Source organism: Neodiprion lecontei, chromosome 3 (genome assembly GCF_021901455.1).
Source record: "Neodiprion lecontei isolate iyNeoLeco1 chromosome 3, iyNeoLeco1.1, whole genome shotgun sequence".
Taxonomy (NCBI): domain Eukaryota; kingdom Metazoa; phylum Arthropoda; class Insecta; order Hymenoptera; family Diprionidae; genus Neodiprion; species Neodiprion lecontei.
Window position 1 is genome coordinate 36,857,686 of NC_060262.1, and position 23,828 is coordinate 36,881,513.

The 23,828-nt window shown below is 43.0% G+C and overlaps 1 protein-coding gene across 2 annotated transcripts in view; it reads left to right on the forward strand.

Moving 5' to 3' along the window:
- Positions 1–23,828, forward strand: part of LOC107221845 (protein O-mannosyl-transferase TMTC2) — a 168,126-nt gene that overhangs the window by 138,995 nt on the left and 5,303 nt on the right. Inside the window, exons 8-9 of one of the 2 annotated variants that reach the window (XM_046734379.1) lie at positions 20,786–20,926; positions 21,568–21,652. In XM_046734379.1, coding sequence (XP_046590335.1) covers positions 20,786–20,926; positions 21,568–21,652 — 226 coding nt within the window. The remainder of the gene's footprint in view (positions 1–20,785; positions 20,927–21,567; positions 21,653–23,828) is intronic. The other variant, XM_046734381.1, reaches the window with a different exon arrangement.

A 23,828-nucleotide genomic window follows, 5' to 3' on the forward strand; every position in this document is an offset into this window, starting at 1 on the left:
TACCTGAAACTACAGCTGTGGTGAATGAAAATCTGCATGCTTGTTAGTCCGGAATTAACCTCGTACTCCGAAGGAAGGGTGTGAACGAACCGGCAGTTCACCTTTAATTCTCAGCGTGGATGTGTGTGTAAGGTGTTACGCATATATATGAGGTGATTTTCGAGCAGGCGAATTTATTTAAACCATTATTGTGCGGTCGGTCGCCGAGCACGAGCCGTGCGCATCGGTGTCGGAGACAATTTTTTTCGTCTCTCAGTTCTGTTCGTTCTCTTGTTCGTTTTGCGTTTTCATTATACCGACGTGTTTGTTTTCTTTACTTTTTTTTTTTTTTGTTTTTTTTCCGTTCTTGTTTTCATCTCGTTGTTTTATAAATCCTGAAAACGAGAATAAAACCTTCCGAGGAATATCACGCGAAGCAATCGGGGGTTTCCCACGTGAAATACCGACGCAAAATCGATAGAGGAGCGCCCGACGATAAGGGGTGACACTATTAAAGCGTCCCTGCCAACCCTCCAAAAGCGTCTCGTGGTAAAACGTGGGTATAATATTGATACATATATATATGTAATACATATCCGATCGCGATTTTATTGGCTATTAATTGCATCGGCTGCAGCCTAAGGTTACTGTGGTCCTCGTGGGATTCGAGCTTGGCACTTTGCGTTTGGCGTTTGCGCTTGCACGGATCAAGCTTTTGACATCAGTCAAAGCCACGTGACTAGAGCCATCAAAGTCATCGAGTTACGTCCGGATGTATTTGCAGACTCCATTTATAGGCTCGACGTTGATGCTCTCTGTACACACCTATAATGACGATGAGCCAAAGCAAATTCACCCTAGAGCATCAAGCCGTTACCTTTGGCGTCAATTATTCCTCTGATCTTGCTGATCACGCAGCTGCTTGGGCCTTGATGAGCGGATCAGAATCCCAATTAGACCCAATACGTAACGTCGCTGGATGACGGTGGGTATAATATAAACGGATATACCGTGCTGTCGGTCTTAAATATCAACGTACTGGTTCATGCCTAATTATGAGTCCGAGACGAGTATCGGTTTATCTGAAATATATTTAGAAAACTGCATGGACAATCCAGAAGTAATTCTGTGCAGTGAAATAACGTAACTCGATGTGTAATCTCGTCTCAAGTTGTAACAAAAAACCATTGTTTCCTACCTATTGGTAAAACGTATTTAAACAACGTTTGCATGAAATCAAAATGGCCGCCATTCTCACGCTTGCCGTTTTATTCCGGTTACGCAATCGTTTTCAGGTCGTGACAATTATCGAGCGCTATCTTACACCCAACAAAGCGATAGCAAGAACAGTTTTAACGAAATTTCACAACCGAGAATATCTTTACGATCCGAGAATTCAGCTTGATAGATTCCTCGCCATCAGGGTACATATATCATATAGTTTTGAGGACGTCAATATACGAAAACATTTTCTTCTCTCCATACGTATACTATATCGAAAGTAAAGTTTACTCTCAGATAAAATTCAGTGAAGCGAATGTCGGTGGCTGATTGATTCGATATTGCGGGATGCGCTCCGCGAGCGTATAACCAAACAAATATGTCCTCAAAGCCGTGAGTACAGAGACAGAAAGATACACACATAGGCGAAAGGTAAAAATATGGGGTGACGTGATAAATTTACTCGCTCGTCTCGCGACGAGTTTGACCGGGCTGGAAGATAGAATTTCATCCGGCATGCACTTCGATTACATGCATTTCGATATATCGATGTCTATGTGCAAGCTTCTACACAGGGCTGTAGCTACTCCGGGCGATATTTTCTTCCAGTTTTTTATTCGTTTTCTTTTCATTTTCATGTATATATATTGTTTTGTTTTTTTTGTTTGAATTTTATTTCGAACTCTGTTCTACTTACATCCTTTATAGCGGTACTGTCGAAGTTCTCGACAAGTGAACAACAACGGAAACAACACGCTAGGTGAGCTGAGCCAACCGACTGTTCAGATTTGATGGAGAAGTTTGCATTTTTACGAGATATTCGCTTGCTCGCTAGCTTGTTTTGCTTCTGTCCTCTGGGATATCGCATTTACGGATGCCACCAGTGCGCGACAATTTATACGAAAAGTATTTTCTCGTTACAACCGAACGAGTGAGGCGCGCGTGCCAAGAAAATTATTGTGCTTTCGAGAGTATGATTGCGAATTTTCTACACAGAATTTATGAAACGTGAGAACAACGATCACAACCCTGCACCGGACTTATAATAGTACCTATATTCTCCCTTCGTTTATTCGTCTAAATTTTACGTACTTCGTTCTCGCACGCGTTCAGCTCAGACGTAAAAATGTTTTCTTTGAACACGAATTGAAAAAAAAAAATCACCTTTGAGACAGGTAAATTAACATTCATCGTGAATGAAAGATACTCGAAGCTTTCATTTCGTATAATACGGCTGAACCACTGGGTTATTAGTTAAATTTTGTGCTCGCGACGGACAAAAATTTATTATATACAAAATAAATCAAAATTTCTACCTACCCCGATTATTCAATGTAAACGAAACAAAACCTTGATATGCTTGACGTATGTCTAGGGAGAAAAACCAGTTAAGCGGTCTGAAATTATTCAAATATCCAGTTTCAATGAGTGAAACACGAAGAGAAAATTCGTACCCCAATTTTCCACTCTACAGACCGTACAACTCGGAGAAATAAACTGAAACGCGATCGTTCGACGTCAGTTTTTGATACCGCCGTGAAAATCACGCTCAAAAATCACGTGATCTCGGAATTTTTATCAAAGAACCCGTACAAAATAGTAAGTAAATCAATTCCACCGAACGACGTGTGTTTCTTCTCTAAAAATTGTCAGCACGATCACAGGACAGAGAATATATGTATATCAAAGAAATTCACACGGCGAAGACCGTTGATTAATTCTTGGACACGAAATCCCGAAGATCCGCTGTCTCGAATGGGAAAGCGAAAAAACAGCAGGTCAATGGAAAAAAACGTATCATCGGCAATGTACTCAGGCTCTCGAAGATACCTACCACGTACGTATGTACGTACGAAAGCGATTGGATGACTTTGGCCATTATATTCCGGCGGTCTGTGGCCCTCTGTTCCTGGCCAATTGACTTGGAATAGAACACGCAAGGTAATAGGGTTCGAGAATGGCCAGGATGTAACCATTCGATACGGCCTGAAAGGAACTCGGCCCGGCGCTAGAAGCCTTCATTGTGCGGAGGCACGCGTCGGGTATTTCCGAAGATGGTACCCGAGGTGCCGCTTCGGAGGTACGAATTGCATCCAGGCATCTTGAAGTATCAATTTTCCAGAGCTGAGACTGGGAATCGGCCGACGCGTGCGTTTACTGTCCACCCAGGAAATTGACGCGATCTATAAACACGTCCGCCTGTTCTCTTTTCCCTGAGTAAAATTTTCCCGCGTGCCGTTCTGTGACGATGTATATATTTTGATAGACGAAAGTAAGAACCGAAGTTCGGACGGATCAGCGGATCAGCAGATCGGCAAATTGGTAGGCCTACGACTTTAGAAGGAGAGAGTTGTGTATGGAGGTGTCAGGAAATCATAAAGTGTGTGAAATTAACTCAAATCCTGATCAGGTAACAAATTCAATAAATAACGACGAACTGAAACAATAAAGAAAGTCACACCATTCTAAAATTATAAATACGACACATCAAACACTCTCCCTTCAAATTCTTTGAATAATTGTTCCGCTCGATTTTATCTATATACACTTTTACCGTCCGCTTTTATGTTATCGTTACTATTTTGTTTTATTCTTACTCGACTATTGTCTCTTATATCTTTTAACTTATGCACCTGTGCCGTCCACTTATATTTTTTAAACTATCAAACCAAGTTTGTTGGGTTGCGACGTGCAGGGACTATAAATTTGGTATTCCGTACTATTAAATTATAATTGACTTTTTAAACCAAAATGACCCAAATAAATGCATGATTTTCTCTTTGATCGTCAACACCTATTTCTCGAATTGTCTATTTATTTACCTTTCTTCTATATTTGACTTATAACCAATAAACTAAAATTCATTACAGTTCACTTTTCATAGATGGAGGTGAAAATATAGAAAGGTGAAAAAATAGACGAGCCACAATGTCGAATTTTCAAGGAAACGAAAATTTGATTGATAGAATTAATGAATATAGATAGTCGATGTATAGGGTAGTATAAATAAAAAGGAAGGTCAGGATACGGAATGCCAAAATATAGAATCATCAGAATTCGTCTCGACGATATAGAATCGTATACATATTATAGATTTCTCCGATCTATGCTTTGACCGTTCTCTGTTTTTTTTTTTTTACATACTTGGACTTCCTAAATTTTCACACGTAATCCTGGAAATTAGATTTTCGAGTCTTTGAAAATTCGATATTTTGGGCCTTCAGTCAATCGGCCATTCCAGTTTCTTACTCCCACTCCTTTTCATTTTCATTTCCTATTACCTGAACACTGGAATCTGGGGTGTGAGTTTCTGCACGTGAAGAGTTTTCGTCGGTAGAAGTCTACTTTTTTTTTCACGATACTTTGATAATTTTAATCAGACTTGATCAGCTTTCTTAATCTAACTAACTTGAAAAACTATCACACAACCTCATCGACTTTTGCCCAGCTTCCACTTACGTAATATTAGCTACAAGTATGTATGTAGAATATCAGCGAATCCTAATAATACGGATGTCATGTTATATATTGGATTATAAAACCCGCGTAGCGCTTGTTACACTTCATGCGTGACTTATTTCCCGCACTCTGCACGTCCCATGGACGCATCAATCATATTTCAGCTGGTAAAGAGACCATGCAACGATCCCCGCGGTTAATTGACTTTACTTTTGTTCCCCTCGGTATAAAACTTGTCTGTATATATGCGAACGAGGGTTGGTACCAACATGATAACACCGCAATGAAAAGTGATTTTTTTTTTCGAAAACCTTTTTTCCACTCTGTCATTCTTGCCATATGAATAAAAAAAAAAAAAAAGTAAAAAATAACAAAACGCATTAATGATTGTCACATAAATGGAACAGTGATCGAGTACGTGCAATATACGGTTAATAGGCGGCCATCGAGAGATGATCAGCGGAAATTTGAAGAGGGCGTAATTCGTTAACGAGTTAATAAATATCGTGGCTAGTTTGAAATTCGGTGAAATTGAGCAGCTGCCTGCCGTAGCGTCGAGTGGAAGAATTTTACAAAACTTTTCACCGGCTTAGTGATATACTTGAAACCACGGGCAAGCTGACGTCATCATCTCATCGCTGCTGCAGTCTCGACTGAGAGCTCGGTTATAACGTTCGGCACGGCTATAAGACAGCCGCAAGCTCCCGCGGTCTTTCCGCGTGGAAGTTTGAAGAAATTTTCCAAACTTTCGGAATTTCTGATGTGCCACGATTACGCGGTGGGGAAAAAATTAATTATGCATTCCGATGGATTATCATAAAGTCTTTAGGTTAACTAGTTCGCCGCAATAAAAGACGCTAACAGACCAACTGGAATAACACCCGCAGCCTTACGCCGCGACGAGACCGCGTCGATGAATATTGCATTTAGGTAAAGTCCTCGTCGCTTCTGCCAATTTCGATCCACCTTTTTTCTCCGTTGCCTCGACATTATCCAAGTTTTGAAATATTTCCCACTCTTCTTCCCGTCTCACATGCACTTCGTCATCGTCCTCCGGTCTCGTTATGCAAAACGAAATCCTCAAGTGGGTAGAAATTTGACTCGGAACACTGCACCTGACCGTCTCGGGGGCAATCTTTTATCCGAAAGATTATTCCGCAACGTCGTCCGCCTTTTTGGTGCCAATTTTTCTTCTCCGATGTTTTTTCGCCGCTCCTGTGGTCGGGCACACGTGCCTAGACACACGAACCCCTCGCAGGGGTGAAATGGATCGTATCGCTCGGTGGAGTGACGTAAGAGAGCGGCCTCACAGCGTACGGCTCTCTCATGTATGCCGAATGAATTTACCGTCAGAAAGAATGGAGCCCGTTTAAATAATTGAGGAGGATATTCTTTATTCAGGAAGTTCGTTTTGCCGCGTCACTTCTTTACGCGGAAAAAGCTCCTCTCGCGGTTTCTAGGAATAGACTTTTTCCTCTTCTCGTCCTCGTCCAGATACATAGGCGCGAGGATACGGAAAACTTCTGCGAGACATAAAAATCACGGGATTTCGTTTTTTTCTTTCTTTTTCTTGCTTTTGTTACAGTCACTTCGAGCAAGGACGAACCTCGCCTTGGATAGCGAAAGTATTGGATTTCGGAGTACGAAACCTTGCAGTAGTTTGCGACGACGTTGAGTCGTAATTGAGTGGGTGTACCTCAGACACAATATTATACCTACCTCGGGCGGAAATTGAGCCGGTAATATCATCGCGTTATTTCTAATAAAACTTCACGATCCGAAACCCCTGAGCGTGATTCTTGGCTGTAAAAGAAGAAACGTGAAAATACAAAGTGGAATTACTTACAAGTTCGTCGGGAGTTCGTATACGACCGAAATTATTACGATATCGTGGATAAAACCAATCAGCTCTGATCGCGCGCCAATTCATGGGAAACAATTGAAAACTAAAATTGATAAAATCGTTTGACATTCGACGAGGCAGAATTTTGCGTTCAAATCGTTCTCCGCGTGTGGGTGAATCGACGAGACGGAGTTTCAAGCACGACGAAACTTCGGTATAAACTCCGGCCTCTGAATTTATACGCGCGAAGCCGTCACTCCCCCGCAAATTTCTGGCACAATATATTATCTCGTCTGAATTAATTGAAATTATCAAGGTACCCAAATCGTAGAACGCCAGCAAATACCGAGAGAGCTGGAGGTAAATAATAAAACGTGAACGGAATATCGCTGATAGCGGAGACACTTGACGGATTGCACTGGGTCTTATTTGCAAAATTGAAACGGCGTCGCGACGCCGTGCAAAGTGCAAGCGCAGCCCAGCTCTCGAGGCTCGCGTCTCCGAGGGCATTAATTAGCCAAGTTTATAGTCTGCGGTCCGGTTGACAGATGGGTGATGGGAAATGGGCGGTGAAAAGGAGCCGGTCCCTCGTTATCAACGCGATGAATGGCTCGTCTTCGCATTACAGTTAAATAATACCACCCTTGTTATTAATTCCAGGATGAATGACTCCTCGGCATATAGTTCCAGGGCTGTTGGACGCTGCGCGGTTTCGTATTAATTATTGGGATCTCAGCTTGAGAGCAATTTATTGCCGGAGAATATTACCTCCGCCTAGCTATTATTATTATTATATATTATTAAAAAAACTCCGTCGCTTTCACGTGTAATTGTAATTACGGTGAAAACCTCGCGTACGAGACGGTTTCGTGTATACGTGCGAGGTTCGCAATTAGGCTAATTCGACTCCCCGAAATTGACAGCGCATTTGGAAACCCGACGACTCTCGCTTCGGCGACCTTTTTCGCAGCGTTGTCACCCTCGGATCTGATGGCAATTGACTCATTTGATATACGTTTAATTTATTTCACTTGTTAGCGTATTGACACACAGGGTGAAGCTGGATGAGGTTCTAATCGTATCTCTTTTTGCTCTGCAACGAGCTTGGAAAAAAGTTAAATAATTATTTCGTACAGAAAGAATTCTCGTGCGCAAGTCGGACTGTACAAATTTTGTTTACATTTATCCTAAAAATAATAAATTCAACAAGAAATCCCAACCGTTTGACTAAAAACGTGCATTTTGTTATACAAATTTGGAATCCGGGTGGAAAATTCTGTCGTGACGATACGGAAAAGTAATTTGACGAATCCGATGTTCCCGTGCAAAAAATGCATTTTAAAAATCCAAGTGGAAACTTCTTTGTTTTCTATCTTTTTCTTTTTTTGCGCAGACTTTTTTTTCAATTTTACTCGGAGAATGCGCAATTTCCACGAATATGACGTTTCAATAACACGGGACGTTTTGTTCGGCAGTATTTGAGTGACTAATTAGAGGCCTCAAGCCCTAGGCACTGCGCATACAATACGTATTTCTACACGAGGTGATTCTACCCTTCTGCATGTTCGAATTTTACTCCTCTCCGTACTCGGGCCTCCACCTCATCCTCTTCTCCTCTCACTTCACGGCACATATCTATATCGACCTCTGAAATCCTCAGCTGACGTTTCATTTCCCAACATCAAGTGTTCACAGATCCCATATGAATCCGGGGAATAATTCAACGCTGCAGTTTGCAGAATCGCACGATGAAGTTTTCCCACCAGAATATGAAACCTTTGCACAAAATCTTTGACGGTGAAAAAACATTCTTATCGTTCATTTTTCTGAAATTTTAACACTTCCCGGCATCGTTTCGAGATCGTTTTCAACTAGTAGTGCCGATTAAGGAAGAAAAGAAACCCGCCGAGGAGCGCCCGCATGAGTATATAAGAGGGCCAATTAAGCGAGAACAGTTCGAGCGAGTTCAGAAACTGCGTCATGTCCGTCTTTTTAACTCATTTTTGTTGGCCGTTTCAGCACGACTAAAACACGAGAAGCTAACCGCGAGTCCGGCAGCTTTTGCGAGTCTCTTTGGCGGGGTTCTTGCCTAGCAAAAGTGCAAAGCCGGGGAGTTTGCTCTCGTGTGAAATTGCTAGATGAAAAATAGACTGGGAAAAGAGCCGGTGACAATAGAATGCTCGTGAGTCTGGGTCGAGATATGGCGACGCGAAACGTAGAAACGTAATGAATTTACTTTGCTTCTTACAGGACCGGCTATAATTAAGCGACAGCGTGGATTATTTCAAAATTTGTTAAGCTCCGAATTTTTCAGACATTGCCATTTTATAATATAAGTTCAATTCACTCATCCTGAAGCGGTTACAGAGAATTCTTTGCAGCAGGTAAAATATTTCGCAAATTTTTCCCTCGATTCAATCGCCGCGGGTTTTGTATTCAGGGAAATGCGTAGAGGCCTTTACTCCAACAGATTTTTGTACTAACGGTGACCAACAATTGGAATGTTTCGTCAATCAGTTGGCTAGTCAGTCGCCAGCTGACGCGGAGATATTCCAATGAATATAAAAATCGACATGAAACCTATTCGGTGAAAAGAAATCACTCGATACTGCTCGATTAGTAGTATGTGATTTCACGGTAATTATCAGCATTTTTTTCACGCCGTATGTTCAGAGAATGTTCGTTTCTAGTTCGTTAAAAAAATATTAGCCGCGAACCTATGACTACAATAATAAATGTATGAGATTGTATATTTTTGCAGAGCTTATTACGACTTGCAAAAATCGTTAACTGAATAGAGTTTCGCGAATAATGAATACATTAATCTTGAATTACAATATTCCTCCTTTGAAGAAAAATCAAAGGTACGTAGTAACCAATCTACCTGCAGCATCAAAGGGAATATAAACTCGTCTCGGGTATAATAATTTGTAATATATACACAGAGTATGAGGCAGGAACGTTTTAGCGAAACATTCAACAGTAAAATTAGCACAATTATTCTTTTTTACCTTTTCGTTCGCGCAGAAAACGGGCTTCTGAATATTCAGCTGAGAGCAGCTTAATTTAACAAGATTATAAAAAGATTATGCGTTTGATATTCGTCCTAAACAAACGGAAAACCATGCGATTCAACTAACGAACCCGGATCGCCAGAGAACGAATTTTCTTAATATACTTGTAATAACCGACGCCGTTTGATGTCGGCTTCAATCTCGTATAAATTCATGACGACGCTGACTTATTACGAAATTCATATTACACGGCTGCAGTATTTTACATATATATGCACGAAAGAAGTGTCTCTATGATGAAACCAACCTGCGGCATTCATCCTCGGAGCATAGATGACGCGTTGCACTTTAGTAATTAACGAACACGCGCGATTCCAAAGTACACAGGCTCTTTCGCATACAACATTCAAGTTATTTTCGATGTTGTAAATTTTGACTGCCGAAAACGTGCAAACGGAAAAGGTATGCGGATACATTCCCGCTGTTTTTCTACGTTCGCAAACGAACCGCGATATCCTGAGAATGAGCTCGACGAACACGGTTCTCAGGATTTTATTATCCTTGTATAATAACCCACTGCAAGAGGGCGATCCTTCGCTCTGGAAAAGCACCTACGACAACGAAAATCGGGGATGAGAGAGGGTGGAGTGAATGCGATCTGGAAAATCCCTTCGGATACGACGGTTCGCTGATTGGTATAATCCCGGAACTTTTCATTAAGTATTTATCAGCGCTTCGCCATTCCTCGCGGCGGTCTTGACGTCGAAGAGTGGATGATTCGGACGGATTTGAGACCCTCCTTTCCTCTCCCCCTCCTCCTCTCCTCACCGGCTCTCTTCACCCTCGGATAATATGCATTGTGAAACGGGTCTGGCTGGCAAGTTGCCGGAAGCTCGACGTCTGTTGTTCGCGAAAGCTGATATGAAAGCAACCATTGACTTACCTTCAACTATGATCCGGCTTACTTCCGGTGTGTTAGACCGCGATATGTCGACTCTCTCGCCCATGGAAATTGACTTCTGTCAATCTGTGGTACCACGCGATTCGTCGTAATTCACGCGAAGCTTTGCAAGCTGGGCGGCACCCCTTCATTGATTATTATCGTCGGCTCTTCCAACGAATTATAACCGATTTACTCGGCACGTGATTCGGATCTCTGATCCTCTGCTTTGTCGGTGCCGTAAATTTCTCGTGTCGCAAAATTGACAGGATTAGCGAGAAGTGTGCGATCTCCATCTTTCGACGATGAATAATCAATTAATCATCCGTCATGCCGTTTAAATGATAACCAGACTCGCAAAGCATCCAGCGACGTGAGAAAAAACGTCGCGTGGAATCATCTGGCCGTATAAAGAAGGCTGAGACAGGCCGAAGAACTGTCGCGCCCAGGCATTTAAGACACGTGGCGTTTTTCCTACGGGTTTTGTTGAAACGCTGAAATGCAGGACTCCGGGAATCGTTCCATCTCCGTTGTGGCCCGGGTTTAATGGCTTGGAACACTCGGAGCAGCGAGATCCTGACCCGAATAAAAAACGTGGATGTTTTCACCAAATTATTATTGGAAATTGAAAGTCTTTTCCGTGCGGCGCTAATGTGATTATTTTACGATTGCTCATTTACTCAACGGGAGATTTTGCGATGCTGGTAATTATGACGTTTAAATATTTTTTTAAGAATAAAACGAGCGAACAATGTAAAATATTATATAATATAAAAATAAAATAACGGACTGAAATTTTATACTGACACGGATCGTAAATCGAGTTACCAGAGAATATGTATAGACAGACATATCGGGTGTAGTTTTATGCCGCGCGCAATGGGGATTGATTAAGTATTACAGCCTCAGTCTCTGATTATGTACAGACCACTATGAAATATACAGATTATTATTTTTACACCTGCGTATAGTCTGAAAAAAATATAATTTTCATGGTATGCCTACATATAACTGAAAACGTTTCCTGGAATCGAAAAATCAGTCATAATTAGTCGGAAGTTGTGGAATGAAATTGGACAGGAATTTTCTTTGGTTTAGAAAACTGAGCATAACAGTGTTAAGAAATATCCTTAAATGTAATCAGTTTGCGGGTGTTATTCGAAATCATCATACATCATATCATACATCGTACATCATGCATCATACATAGTATTAAAGTTCGAAACCAAAGCTTGGATGTTCAGATGTTCGGATGTTTAGAAAGTGACGTTACCCAAAATTTTTTTTCTCTCGACGTCATCGATCTATAGTAACTGTCGAGAACCAAAATCAGCTAGCCCAATTCCTCAGTCTGGAAACAACCGCGCAGTCGAGCGGACGGGTGAGAATCGCGCTCCGCAGATTTCGAGTACCGGCTTCTCTACCTCCTGGATCCTGCGCTACGGGTCCGCTTCCTGGTGAAACTCGACTTCCAGGACAAGCGCTCCGTAATTTCCGCGCTCCAGGTCCACCACCTGCTAAAACTCGACTTCCAGGACAAACGCTCCGTGGTTCCTGCGCTCCAGGTACGCTACCTGGTGACTTTTGACCTGCAGGACTAATTTTCCGTAGTTCTGGCTGTCCAGGTCCTCCACCTGACGGATCTCGACCTCCAGGACAAATACTCCGTAGCTTTGGCTGTTCAGGTCCTTGACCTGCTGACTTGTGACCTTTATAAGTAATTTTCTGTAGTTCCTGCGTTCCAGGTACGATACTTGGTGAAACACGACTTCCAGGTCAAGCGCTCCGTGGTTTCTGCGCTCCAGGTCCTTCATCTGGTGAATTTCGACCTCCAGGACCAGCGCTCCATAGTTCCTCATAGTTCCTGCGCTCCAGGTGATTTACCTGATGAATTGCGACTTCCAGGTCCTCTACCTGGTGAATTTCGACCTCCAGGACGAGGGCTCGGTAGTTCCTGCTCAGTGCAGTGAGCAGTAAGGACCTGTGGTATCTCATTAATCTCGTATCATCTGGTAAAACACTGACAACGAGTAAGCGAGCACAAAAACCAGCTACACTAGGCATCCTCCGTTTTAAAGATAGTAGGTATGTATTAAGTATGTAACTGCTTGTAGGGCAGATGCGAACATGCTCTGTATTCTCTGTGTGGATTTTACATTTGAATAGACCTTCGCGGGCATAATCTACCGCTCGACACGAACGCTGGGTCGTTAAAATGTAGTAACAACCGTTTTGCTATGTTTCTAAATACCTATTTCACGGCGTGTTGCCAAAAATAATCGCTATGTAACGAAGAAGAAACGGAGTCGTGAAAGTTAGTTCATCAAGCAAACGTGTAGGGATCAACGTAATAGCTTAAGGTCAAAATTCAACAAGTTTGAAGGTGGTAAATAACATCAACCCTTTTTCACCTATATTGTACACGTATTAATATTCTCATATTGATGATTTTTGGCAAATAATGATTTGCAATGTAGGAGTATCAAGTGGCTTGGTATCAGATTATAGAAAAAAAATTGTTGAGCCTGGTTGCAGAAAAAACCGACGAATCGCGGAAACTCGGAGCCGGTTTGTAGCCTTTTTTTCTAATTCATTTCCATCCCCGCAAGTCGAAACGGCGCGGTAAACGAAGCGAAATATGTGCTGCGTCAGCATTGCAGAGAGGCTCGCTTCTGCATCATCTTTATGAGAAGCTAAAAATGAACGGGGAATTTTCGTTAATTGAGGGCGTAAATGGGTCGAGATTACAAAGACAATATTGAAAAGAGACTTTTCTCCAAGTTGTCTGTGCGCGCAAGCCGGAAAGCTACGATCGTTGGATCGCTGCCACGTTCGCCGGTTCTTCGGGCAATTCAGAAAATTGCGATGAGAAGAAAAAAAACAATAATAAAAAAAAAGAAAAAGAAAAGAAAACCGAAGGAAAGTAAGAGGTGGATAAGGAAAAAGATATACAGAAAGGAGGAGAGACCGGGGAATTAGGATTCTGCGAGCGTGGCTTTTTTTTAACTGTCATCTGACGATTACAAGAAACAATTTCCCGGAAGTGGGGAGTTGTCTGATCCTCGGGAAAACTTCAGCAGGGTTATACCTTTAAGATCACGGTGATGGGAAGAGGAGGAGTTGGTAAGAACGGAACGCGCAATAAAAGTTTGACGTTAATGGACGGTATCAACCGCAGAATACCAATCTATGCGTTTGTACGGCGCCGTTTCTGAAACACAACCCCGCGACATATTGCTATAACGCATTTTGCGAAGCGAGGAATATGTCCTATTTGAAGATTTTCTGGCTGACGCAATCCAAATTATATTTGGTCGGATTGGGAAACTCAAATTGGTTGCCTGAAATCGAATTTAATACTAAAACGAAAAGTAAAAAGGAAGATAAGTATAGAATTCGCATGAAATTTGGCCTGTACTGAAATATTGACTAATTTCTGTTCATTGTCTCTTTGAATGAAAATAAAACTTTGATATATAAATAGGCTTTTATGTATGTTGGGAAAAACATAATACCGAATTCAGAGTATAATTTCAAATCAGCTTCGAGTTTTCGAACTTTGATATTCATTCCGCATATTGAACTATTCTACTTATTTCGAAAGACCATATTGATACGCAAATTTTAGATTCACAAGTTTAAATTTTAATCTGGGGTCGATAAGCGAGAAGTTTCACGAGTATAATTAAACTTTCGATCATATCCCCAAATGTCAAATATCGAATGCAATTCCTCAAAATAATTCTTAATGCATTTTCATATTTATCACTTTTACAATACGTAGACTAAATTTTTACTCTCACCTCTGTTGCAAGGTAATCTCGAGACGCAATTATTTATAAAACCTTCCTTGGCGTATAATCTGATTATGTATTAGGTTTAATTGGGCTAGCCTGTTGCATGTATTAATTTGTGCAGCTGCAGCTCGCTAGTTTCGCATTTCACATCACACACTGGTTGATATTACGTATACGTTACAACTTTCCATAAACTATAATTGGATATACACGTAGGTATAACATGATTACACGCATCAATAGAGAGAAATATTAACCGCTGTCGGGTGACGTTGATTAATGTGGTAATTTTTCTTTTATTTCTGTTTTTTTTTCAACTCCACTTTTGTTTTTTTTCATTTCCCAGTCCATTGACATCGCTAATTGGACCTACCTTGCAAATTATACGGGTAAATAACGTGGGAAATTCGTTACAATTACACGATGCGCACATCAATCGACGTGGCTTTGAATAGATTAACGATTCTGTGTAATATTATACCATTCCAACCCCGATTTTCAACTACGGATGTATCCACCACTTGAACAAAATTAATATATCAGATTAAATACCGCTTACACCTATTATGCAAAATAGTCGCATAGATTGCGAATTGAATTATTATATGACGATGAATAATTTCAATACGAAGCGTATCAGATACAATTTTACGCAATTTTTCGACTCATGCTCAATTGTGGAATAATTATGTGCTAAAGTAATCTTCGTCGGAGATCCGCTGAATTAAATCGCGCAAAGATATTACTGCAGTTGTAACGCAAAATAAGAGGATAACGATTTATTCTGGAATTGCCCAGAAATATTTGATTATCGCAATAACGGTTCATGTTTGGAGTTTCGTGCGTCGCATGATTTCTGAGATATCGATCGAATCGAAGGAGGGAAAGAAGGCAGCGCAATAAGTTTATAAGGTGAAATATAAGGGCGAATTTAAGGGCGTGGAAGATATTTCTAAACGACTTTAATCCTGAACCGTTCATTAAATTAAACGAGGAGATTTCTGATGCTAATTAATTTAAATAACACCATCAATTTCCATTTTCACAACGAGCAAGCTTCTGTGCAGGCTTTTACGAGCTGCCGCCCGCGCCCCGAGATCTATAAAATAAAAACAGATCGAGCCTCGCTCCGGGAGTTTGATAATTGGTCGATTATTCTTCCTCTCGCCGCGGACTCGCCGGTATGTGAATTCTTTCCTTCCTCCTCGTCATGTTTTTTCCGAAACTTGGTAAAAAAACTCCCCAAATTCCAGCCCACTAAGCGCTCTCGTAGTACAAACATCAAATGGGATTTTAATCAACTCCGATCTCTCGCAAAACGGTTCCCCAAGTGACCACCGAGGCATACAGGAAGACGAGGAATAAAACATCGCGGCGAAGATTAGACCGAAGTTTTGCCAGTTTCGCCGCGGTTTCACCGAGTTCCGTTCTTTCATCGCGATAGCCAGGCCGTCGCCACCGTTTCTGAGCTCGTCTTTTACACGGCCACGGATTTTTCGCGGGGTGGGAAAAATCTTTCGAGTTAAAAGAGAGGGTCGGAGTCGAGGCGAGGCGAGATAAGAAGAACCGGAGGAGCGATAAGGATGCGACGAGAAAATCATTGTTCCTGACCGCGGGGATATTACCCGGCGACGTCTTTCCTCGCGGTCACATATGGACCGACTTTTCGACGTTTCGAAAACTTTTCCGGATTAGAAATATAGGTACCGCAGCGCCAAGGCTCAGAGCTATGCGACGCGATTGTCCGCGAGAGGCGAAACTTCGCCGAGTATTATTCCACCTTCTGCAGCAAGTAGGTGCATATACACCCTGTTGTATAACCTACCGGCTACGCTACGCTACTGCTGCTACTTTTATTGCCGTACTAGCAAAAAGACCTGCCTGCGCAATGGAAGAACACCGAGTGAAACGAAACCGGGGAAAGAGAAATGCCGGGGAGAAGTTTAAAGAAATGAAATTGCTCGAGTCTCCCTCGCCGCCTACGCGGCTATATCGCTTCAGCTTCAGAAATCAAATTTCTCGTCTCCGGTACACGCCCAAATAAACAGTGAGATTCATCTCCCTCCACCTTTCTCATATTCACGCAATACTTTTTTCCGCGCTTTGACGGCTCTGCATTCCTTGATTTTCTTTATTTGCAAAATGAACCGTATCGCCAGTCGAGGAAAAACCGATTTGAATGGAAAACGGCGGAGAAATCTAGCTACAATTAATTTCACCCAATTTTCATGTCATTGAAGATTTTTTTCTCGTTGTCATACAACGTTTGAAGAGAAATTTGTAGAGAATTTTAAATAATACAGTAAAACTTTTTCGGTAATTATAAGGGAACAACATTAAATTAGGTATAATTATTCAGTGAAAATATGGGAAAGAAAAATGAAGTACGGAACAACTCATCTTTCACTAATGATCACGTAATCAAGACTCCGTCAAGTTTCGACTAATGATTTGAGTTTAAATTGAGAACGTGAGGTGTTCCAAGATTAACCTCTGAAATTGAAAACGAAACTCAAGCGCCTGAGAGAACAGTACACAGTATCTGTAGTACCTACCAGAATTTCCCGCATGACAAGTGGGTAAATTAGCGAGAAATGTAAGACCCACATCAAAAGTGAACAATGAGAGGAGTTTTTAAACCAAACGGCGGGGGGCGGTATATCACCAACGATATATCTAAAGTGGTATACACGCGTCCGTAAACATATCCGAAAACAAAGCCCGACCTCATTAGCCCGCTGTTATGATTGGGATACTCCTCCCGGTTTGCGTAGGCGGTCCTCAGGATCGGGGAACACCGAGAGGCCACGTAGCTTTCAGGGACTCGAAACGGCGATGGAAGAAGAAGCGTACGAGAAGAGGGTGTCCGGAAGGGTGGAAGTCGACCCACACGTTCAACAAAAACAATTAAGTCGGAAGCAATTAGAGCGCCCCAGTGTTGGTGGCGGAGCCGGAAGAGGGAACCCCCGGGAAACCGGGAAACCGGGAGACCGGGAACCGTGCAGTTCAACTGGGGAACCGGAGCTCAGCTGCGGCGAGAGTGCGCACGAACTAATCGGTGGGAATAATTTGATTAACGCAGACGTGTTTTCAGCCCGGGCGTCGTTGGACTTGATTTAAACCGGTGGTAAGGTTCTCGCGGTTCCATTCAAGATCCTCATCTTACCGCTTCCCACTGTGCTCTGCTGCCGACTTTCGTTCTTTTTGCACCTGCGGGGCGGCGCACTTTTCCGTGAAATTAACACCGGCTCAAACAAAGTTGAGCAGCCGAGAGCCGGCGCGAAGGTCTGGATAAAAGTCGCTGCTAAAATTGAACACGATTCGGAATTTTCTCTCCTTCGCGTATATCCGGAACAACGGATGAGTGGGAAGATGGAATCCCGGGGAACAAGCAATCTCTAATGCCGTCTCATATTTCAAGACATCTCGGGTTCAATCTGCAGTACCCGTGGAACGGGACGCAGTTGGAGAGGGTTGGAAGAAAATGAGGAGCTGAGAAATATGGAAGGACGTGTAAAAGTAATTTAGGCAAAAAACTAAAAAGCGAACGGGGCGCTGGACTGTGTGAGGGATTAATACACGTTCTTTGCTTGTTACATCTTCTTTTTGGAGCTTCGCATCAACCAGTCTGAGAACCGGCTCTGGGTCCTCACCGCTCGCATTGTTCACTCGCCCATTATTCACTTGGGCTACTTTTTGAGGATGCTAGACTCGACTCGCTACGTACTTTGCAGGGCATATACCGAGTGTCGCGCGACACGGAGGACACATTTCTGGACACAATGGCCTCAAGTTTTCGCCACCGCATTATTGCACCATCCTCTGTGGTGTAGTTACATGAGGTAACGAAAGATGCTTAATTTGAGAAAACGAATCGCTGCTGACCATTCGTTTGTAGAAATATAGCTTGTCAAAATACCGATGACGATAAGTTTGGAGTTTCAAGGTTAGGTACTAAAGGTTGTTGGTGAATTGCCAAGTATGCGAATTACCGCAGAAGAAAAGCTTTCTGAAACTTACTTCATGCTTACCTTTGCTTAGTAACACACGGGAGTGGGAAGCGGGATTAATAAAGTTTATCTCGCCAACCGAGCAGCAAACATCGTGCTGATCAAGAAATTCTCGACAGTGTTTCGCTAATCTCTTGTTTATGACGCCAGCTTATGAGCGGGCGAAACTGGCGACGGGTGTAATTATACTACGATAAAATTAACTCGCGAAAAGTAATTTCAAACTGAATGGGCTCGGAACTTGAACCGCAAAAACCAAATTACGATGACAAGCTAGGAGTTCAGGGTAAGAAATTTCGTGCCAAAAGTCATTCGCAGTCGCGACTCTTGGGTGAAAAAACCTGGGTCAACTTCGAAAACCCAACATATCGACACCAAGTTTTTCCACGCAATAAGATTGACCAGGCTCAGCGATAACGAGGGGGAGCTCAGAGATCTACAGGTGATACCCTTCATCTTATAACTTATCTTTTCAGCCAACATCCGAACACTCGAAAGCTGCGGGGATCCAGCGGAGACTATAAGGGCAGCTTTCTTCGCCCGACACATTTCCCATTCTCGTACTTGAAACAAAATCATAAAAGTTTTATCCGAACTCCGCATGGATGCGCCTAGCCGCTAGTCAGCTTTCACCGGTTTCTGGAAAAGCTTGTTCAGGAGCGCGTGGTTTGTTCTCCCCGTCGTCTCACCGGCTCGATGTTGAAGCCACGCACGGTGCGTACGCCTTTTGCGTGTGTGAGTTTTCACCAGCCATTAGCAGCAGCCGGCCTGCGAAATCAGAAAACTTCTTAACCTAATCCTCGAAGCGAGAAATTCCCGGTTAAACCGGGAGTATCTTTCGGGCTTCGCGCAACCCAATTACCTTTTTCGAAAAGGATTTCCCGGCCGTGCGGTGTGTCGCATTGTGGTCGGTGGTATTTGCTGACCGGCCGAGAGCTTAAGCCGTATGCAGACTCGTTCGAATCCCTCGGGACTCACATGTCCATCCCTCTGCCGCTGCGTATGTCCCTCAGGTATCTGCGGAGAACTTCTTGTCGTGCCTAGTAGTTTCCCTAATTTTGTTCCATCCAGGCTTCTAGTCGAGTCGTTTGGTCCGCTGACATCTGTTCCGAATTACGTTGTACCGAGATTGCCCTAATATCGTGACGTTGAAAACTTTCCACGGATCGAGGGAAGTTCTGATATTGCTGAGAATATCCGGGATTTCATTATGGGTACGTACATATCTACACGTTCGCGGTATGGAAACTCTCTGCAAGTTCAAGCCAACTGCTCTGAAGCGAGATGAAATTCCCATAAACCGCTATCCGTACCACTTGCGAGGTGAGAAAAGCTGGAGACAAAAACGAGGTGTCGGATACTTAACGAGCGGCTACTCAAATAACAGGCAGTTAAAAAGATTTCGCCGCGAATATAGCAGTGTGAGGAAAATTGGGGCAAGGCTTACGAGGTAACCCGAAACGAAATTTGCAAAGGAGTTTTGCGTCTGCGGGTTTTGATACCAGCTTGTCAAATTTGCATGCAAAAAGCCTTTGCACACCCGTCGCGTCCCGCGTGTATAAGGTATAGCTGGTACCACGGAGCTAAGAGTGGTGCAATTTAGATTCTCTCGGTCTTTGCTTTGTCCGCTCTTTGGTGGTCCGTGTGCACCAGTTTCGCATCGGGTATGCATGTGCGTCTTATTGGTATGCCAGAGGGTTTCGTCCTTTATCCTTTGTCCTCGGCTAGGAATCCTCTTCAACCTATCCTGACCCCCACACTGAAACCTCTCGCACGTGCACGGTAACTCATACTCGTAGATGTAACCACCCTTTTGGAATACAGGATGGAAATCCGCCGAGCTGCGCAGGCGACGAGACTGTTGCTTCGGCTGTTTCCATTTGACGCGCCACATATGCTGCACCAGACGGTGCGTCTTCTTCTTCTTTCTTTATTCACGTTTCATTAGACGGCCTCAACCTGTCCACAAATATTCAAACGACTCTCCAAACGACTCCGAATATGTTGGCTCGAAACTACAGCGTACACGTGACTGTGCATATTTACGTATCGTCAGTAACCACGGGCGCCAATACCGTTTATCTACAACCGAGAGCAAAGACGGGGAAATCGAGGCTTTCATCTCTCCACGTCTCAATCGCTTTGGATAAATATTGCACTTACTTATGCACATCCATGAACACGTGCAATCGTTGATGTTGCAACTTTTTTCTCCGAGTAAATCGTAGCACAGTTCTGTCGGGTAAAGAATCGTTCTGAGTAAATTGGATATTTGAAATTTCTGCTAAATTTTTCTCGCGAAGGTCACAGCTGTTAAAAACGCAGACATTGCAATTTTGCTGAAATTGCTTGAGAGAATTCCTTAGACCGCGTATCGCACAGTCCAATCTTGGACGATCGGCGAGATACAATTCTGGACCGAAGCGAGAACGAATTCCGGTCTCTCTTGTGCTCTGAAATAATCTCGGTTCCGTGTATTCGGACAAGCACTAGGGTGAAAAGTCTCTGTTTTCTGCTTGCAGAGTGTTTACAACCTGTTAGGAGAGACGCTGTCCAGGCTGCAGCAGTACGCCGAAGCTGAGAGATGGTTCCAGGCGAGTCTGGCCAGCCAGCCGGACCACGTGCCTGCTCATATCACTTACGGGAAACTTCTAGCTCGCAATGTGAGTCCTTTTTTATTCCGTACATCTCGCGAGATTGCTTTCAGGCTTACGGCGCCGCCGATCTCCGCCCCTTAGATCGGTTTTGAACGCGGTTCAATCACGTAGCGAGTCTTCGGAACCGGAATCGAACAGAGCGTGTTGAATACCCGTTCGTTGCATAAGTTAGTTGAACTCTGTCGATAGTCGGTGTTCTTGATTTCGTCGATTTTCCTCGATTCCATGGAAACCTAGAAGGCAGACCTTGCGCCAATGGAGCACGAACCAGACGGCGACAAGGGCCGTTAGTTTGTTAACCGATATAACTTGGGCCGTGACCAAGCGAAAGATACGCTCTGAGGGATTTAGGTATTGCTCGAGATAGTCGGAGGTGCAAGTGAAAATAGTCGAACCCCCAATTCCCCATCCATTCGTTCGATTTTTTTTCTTTCTTTGTTTCCTTCGATAGCTCCCACCCTCCGGCTCCTCTACCCGCCATTATTTAGTCCGTATCTAAAGTCCTCGATCGATGGACCCGCTATTTTCGATCTTGCACATCCCCACATATCCGGGATTAGAAATCGGTGCATCGGTGAACGGATGCGGTCGCATCAACCGTACCACGACGACAACGATTCAAGGATGTCTCATATTTTCTGTTTCAGTCTAGTCGCGTCTTGGAAGCTGAAAGATGGTTTCTGAGAGCACAACGTCTGGCTCCTCAAGACTCCAGTGTACACCATCACTACGGTGAGTACGATGGCGTGTTTCGTTAGCATTATCATCATCATCATCGTTACCATTATCATCATCGTTACGCTTACTTACTCTTTTCACAACAATGGATCTGCTTACGCAAAACAGAGTATAGTGTCCGCTGTATTTCTAACCGTACAGATACGCTAAGAGCCGGTCAGTGACACGGACTAATCTTTTCCGCTTCAGGTCAAGCCTTGTCTAAATAAAACTCTTGTCACGTCTTTTCGCGAAAGACGTTACGAGGTGTCAAATATTTCGCTGACGTTCTACCGGACTTGACGAGTATATCACTCGAAGTTACCCAGCAATCCTTCAGTTCGTCAACTCTAGCACGTTCGCATAGGACGCGTTAACTAAGGGAACAGTTACATGCACAATTTCTTCAACTTCGGAAGAAATCGATTAGTTGTAATGACCTCCCGTAATTTTCCAAGTTGTCGTCGTTAACGTCACGACACCCAAAGCATTTTTTCATTTCTACCACCTCACCACTCCTGCGGCGCTGAAACAAATGTTTCCAAGTTCGTCCAGCAATCAATTATCAAAATGTCAAGTGTTGACAGTTGTTATTAACTTGACTGAAAAATACACGGAATGACTGACACGTTCAAATTCTACATAGTTCAAAATTTCTAATCCAAATATGAACTAAGGGAAAAGCACTGATAAATGGTTGTAAAAGCGTTACTCATCATTCTCGAATCATCTGCGGTTATCATATTTCATAGATAGTTAGCATAACGCGTGAATTTGGAAATGGGTAATTAAATAACAATATAATTATTGAAAGGGAAAATCTTAACGGATCGTTAATCCTACGTCTGTACGTACTCCAAACGTTCATGAATTCATTCTGCCCGATTGCCTATATTTCGTACACGGTAACATTTGGTGCCAGAGGTGGGATTCGAATCGATGCTGAGTTCCGGTGATGTCAACTGGTTTCATCATCTGTGCAACATGAAACGTGAGGACAGAATGACTTTCATACCTTGATCGTAACAAAAAAGACGATGATGCAGGGTTTATCTCTGAACATATCCATGCAGACAGACATTTTCTTATCTGGCTGAATATCGTCCTGCATTTGGTCTTCTGTTTTCCTTCATTTCCAAATTGATCATGGGCGGGATGTAACAGCGGGGCTTCGAATTTCCCAGACGTGTGGATCACTCAATGATGCGCACGACTCACCGGCGTCAGCAATTAAGTCGTAAACATTATGTAGCGCATCTAGACGTTCCGGAGTCTCCTGATATTAGGAAGCAAAGACGAGCTTTTCCACCAGGAAGCTGTCGCGGTGGTTTGGCAAGGGCGAGAGTAGAATTTCAACGAGATAGGTACATCGGTATAACCTGCCTCCACGTATTAAATTGGCTAAGTTTCTCACGCTCGTGTCTCCACGCTCAATATTTGACCGTGTTGCTGAAAGTTGCCGAGACACGGATGCTGCAGCAGCCAAGAACCGAATAGCGGATCCAACGGCGAGATGCGGTCCATCGAAAATCACCTCCGACGCCGACGAAGAGCACCCCGGTGCTTCGGGGAAGTCCCACGCCTCGTAAACACCCCGGCAGCGTATTACATTGCCCCGGAGCTGGGGAACTTTGCTCTAAATCCGCGTGTCGACGTCGCACAGAAAGTCCGTGTCCAGAGTGAAGACGAGTAAAGTATGTATAATATAATTATGATTCGCTTTATTTCAAGGTTGTGGAAAAATTTGTTAAAAATAATTAACGTTTCGCGTTAAGCGAAGCCAAGCGAGGACCGAGAACTGTCATGATTTTCGAGCATCAAGAATTTACAACTTCTGATTACACTCTCGTGCTCAAAGATTTTTCGATTGATTACTTAATCTTACAGCATTGACTAGGTACGTAATTTCTACAACAATTTAGCATAGGTAGGTTTAAGCAATCTCCCAATTCTTATCAGTGACGGATGAGTAATGAAAAGTATTTCATTCATGTCATCGATTAAATATAAATATTGTGTAAAATTTTGAACAGATTTTAAGTAAAGCTTGTTGGGTATATCCGAAGTATTTAGTGGTGGAATCCGCCAGAGGCAGTGATTTTACAAGTTTGATTCGCGCACATAAGCGAGATGGCGTCAATGACATCAAATTGATACATGCCAGCCGGTTTATCCAGTTAATTAAGTTCGC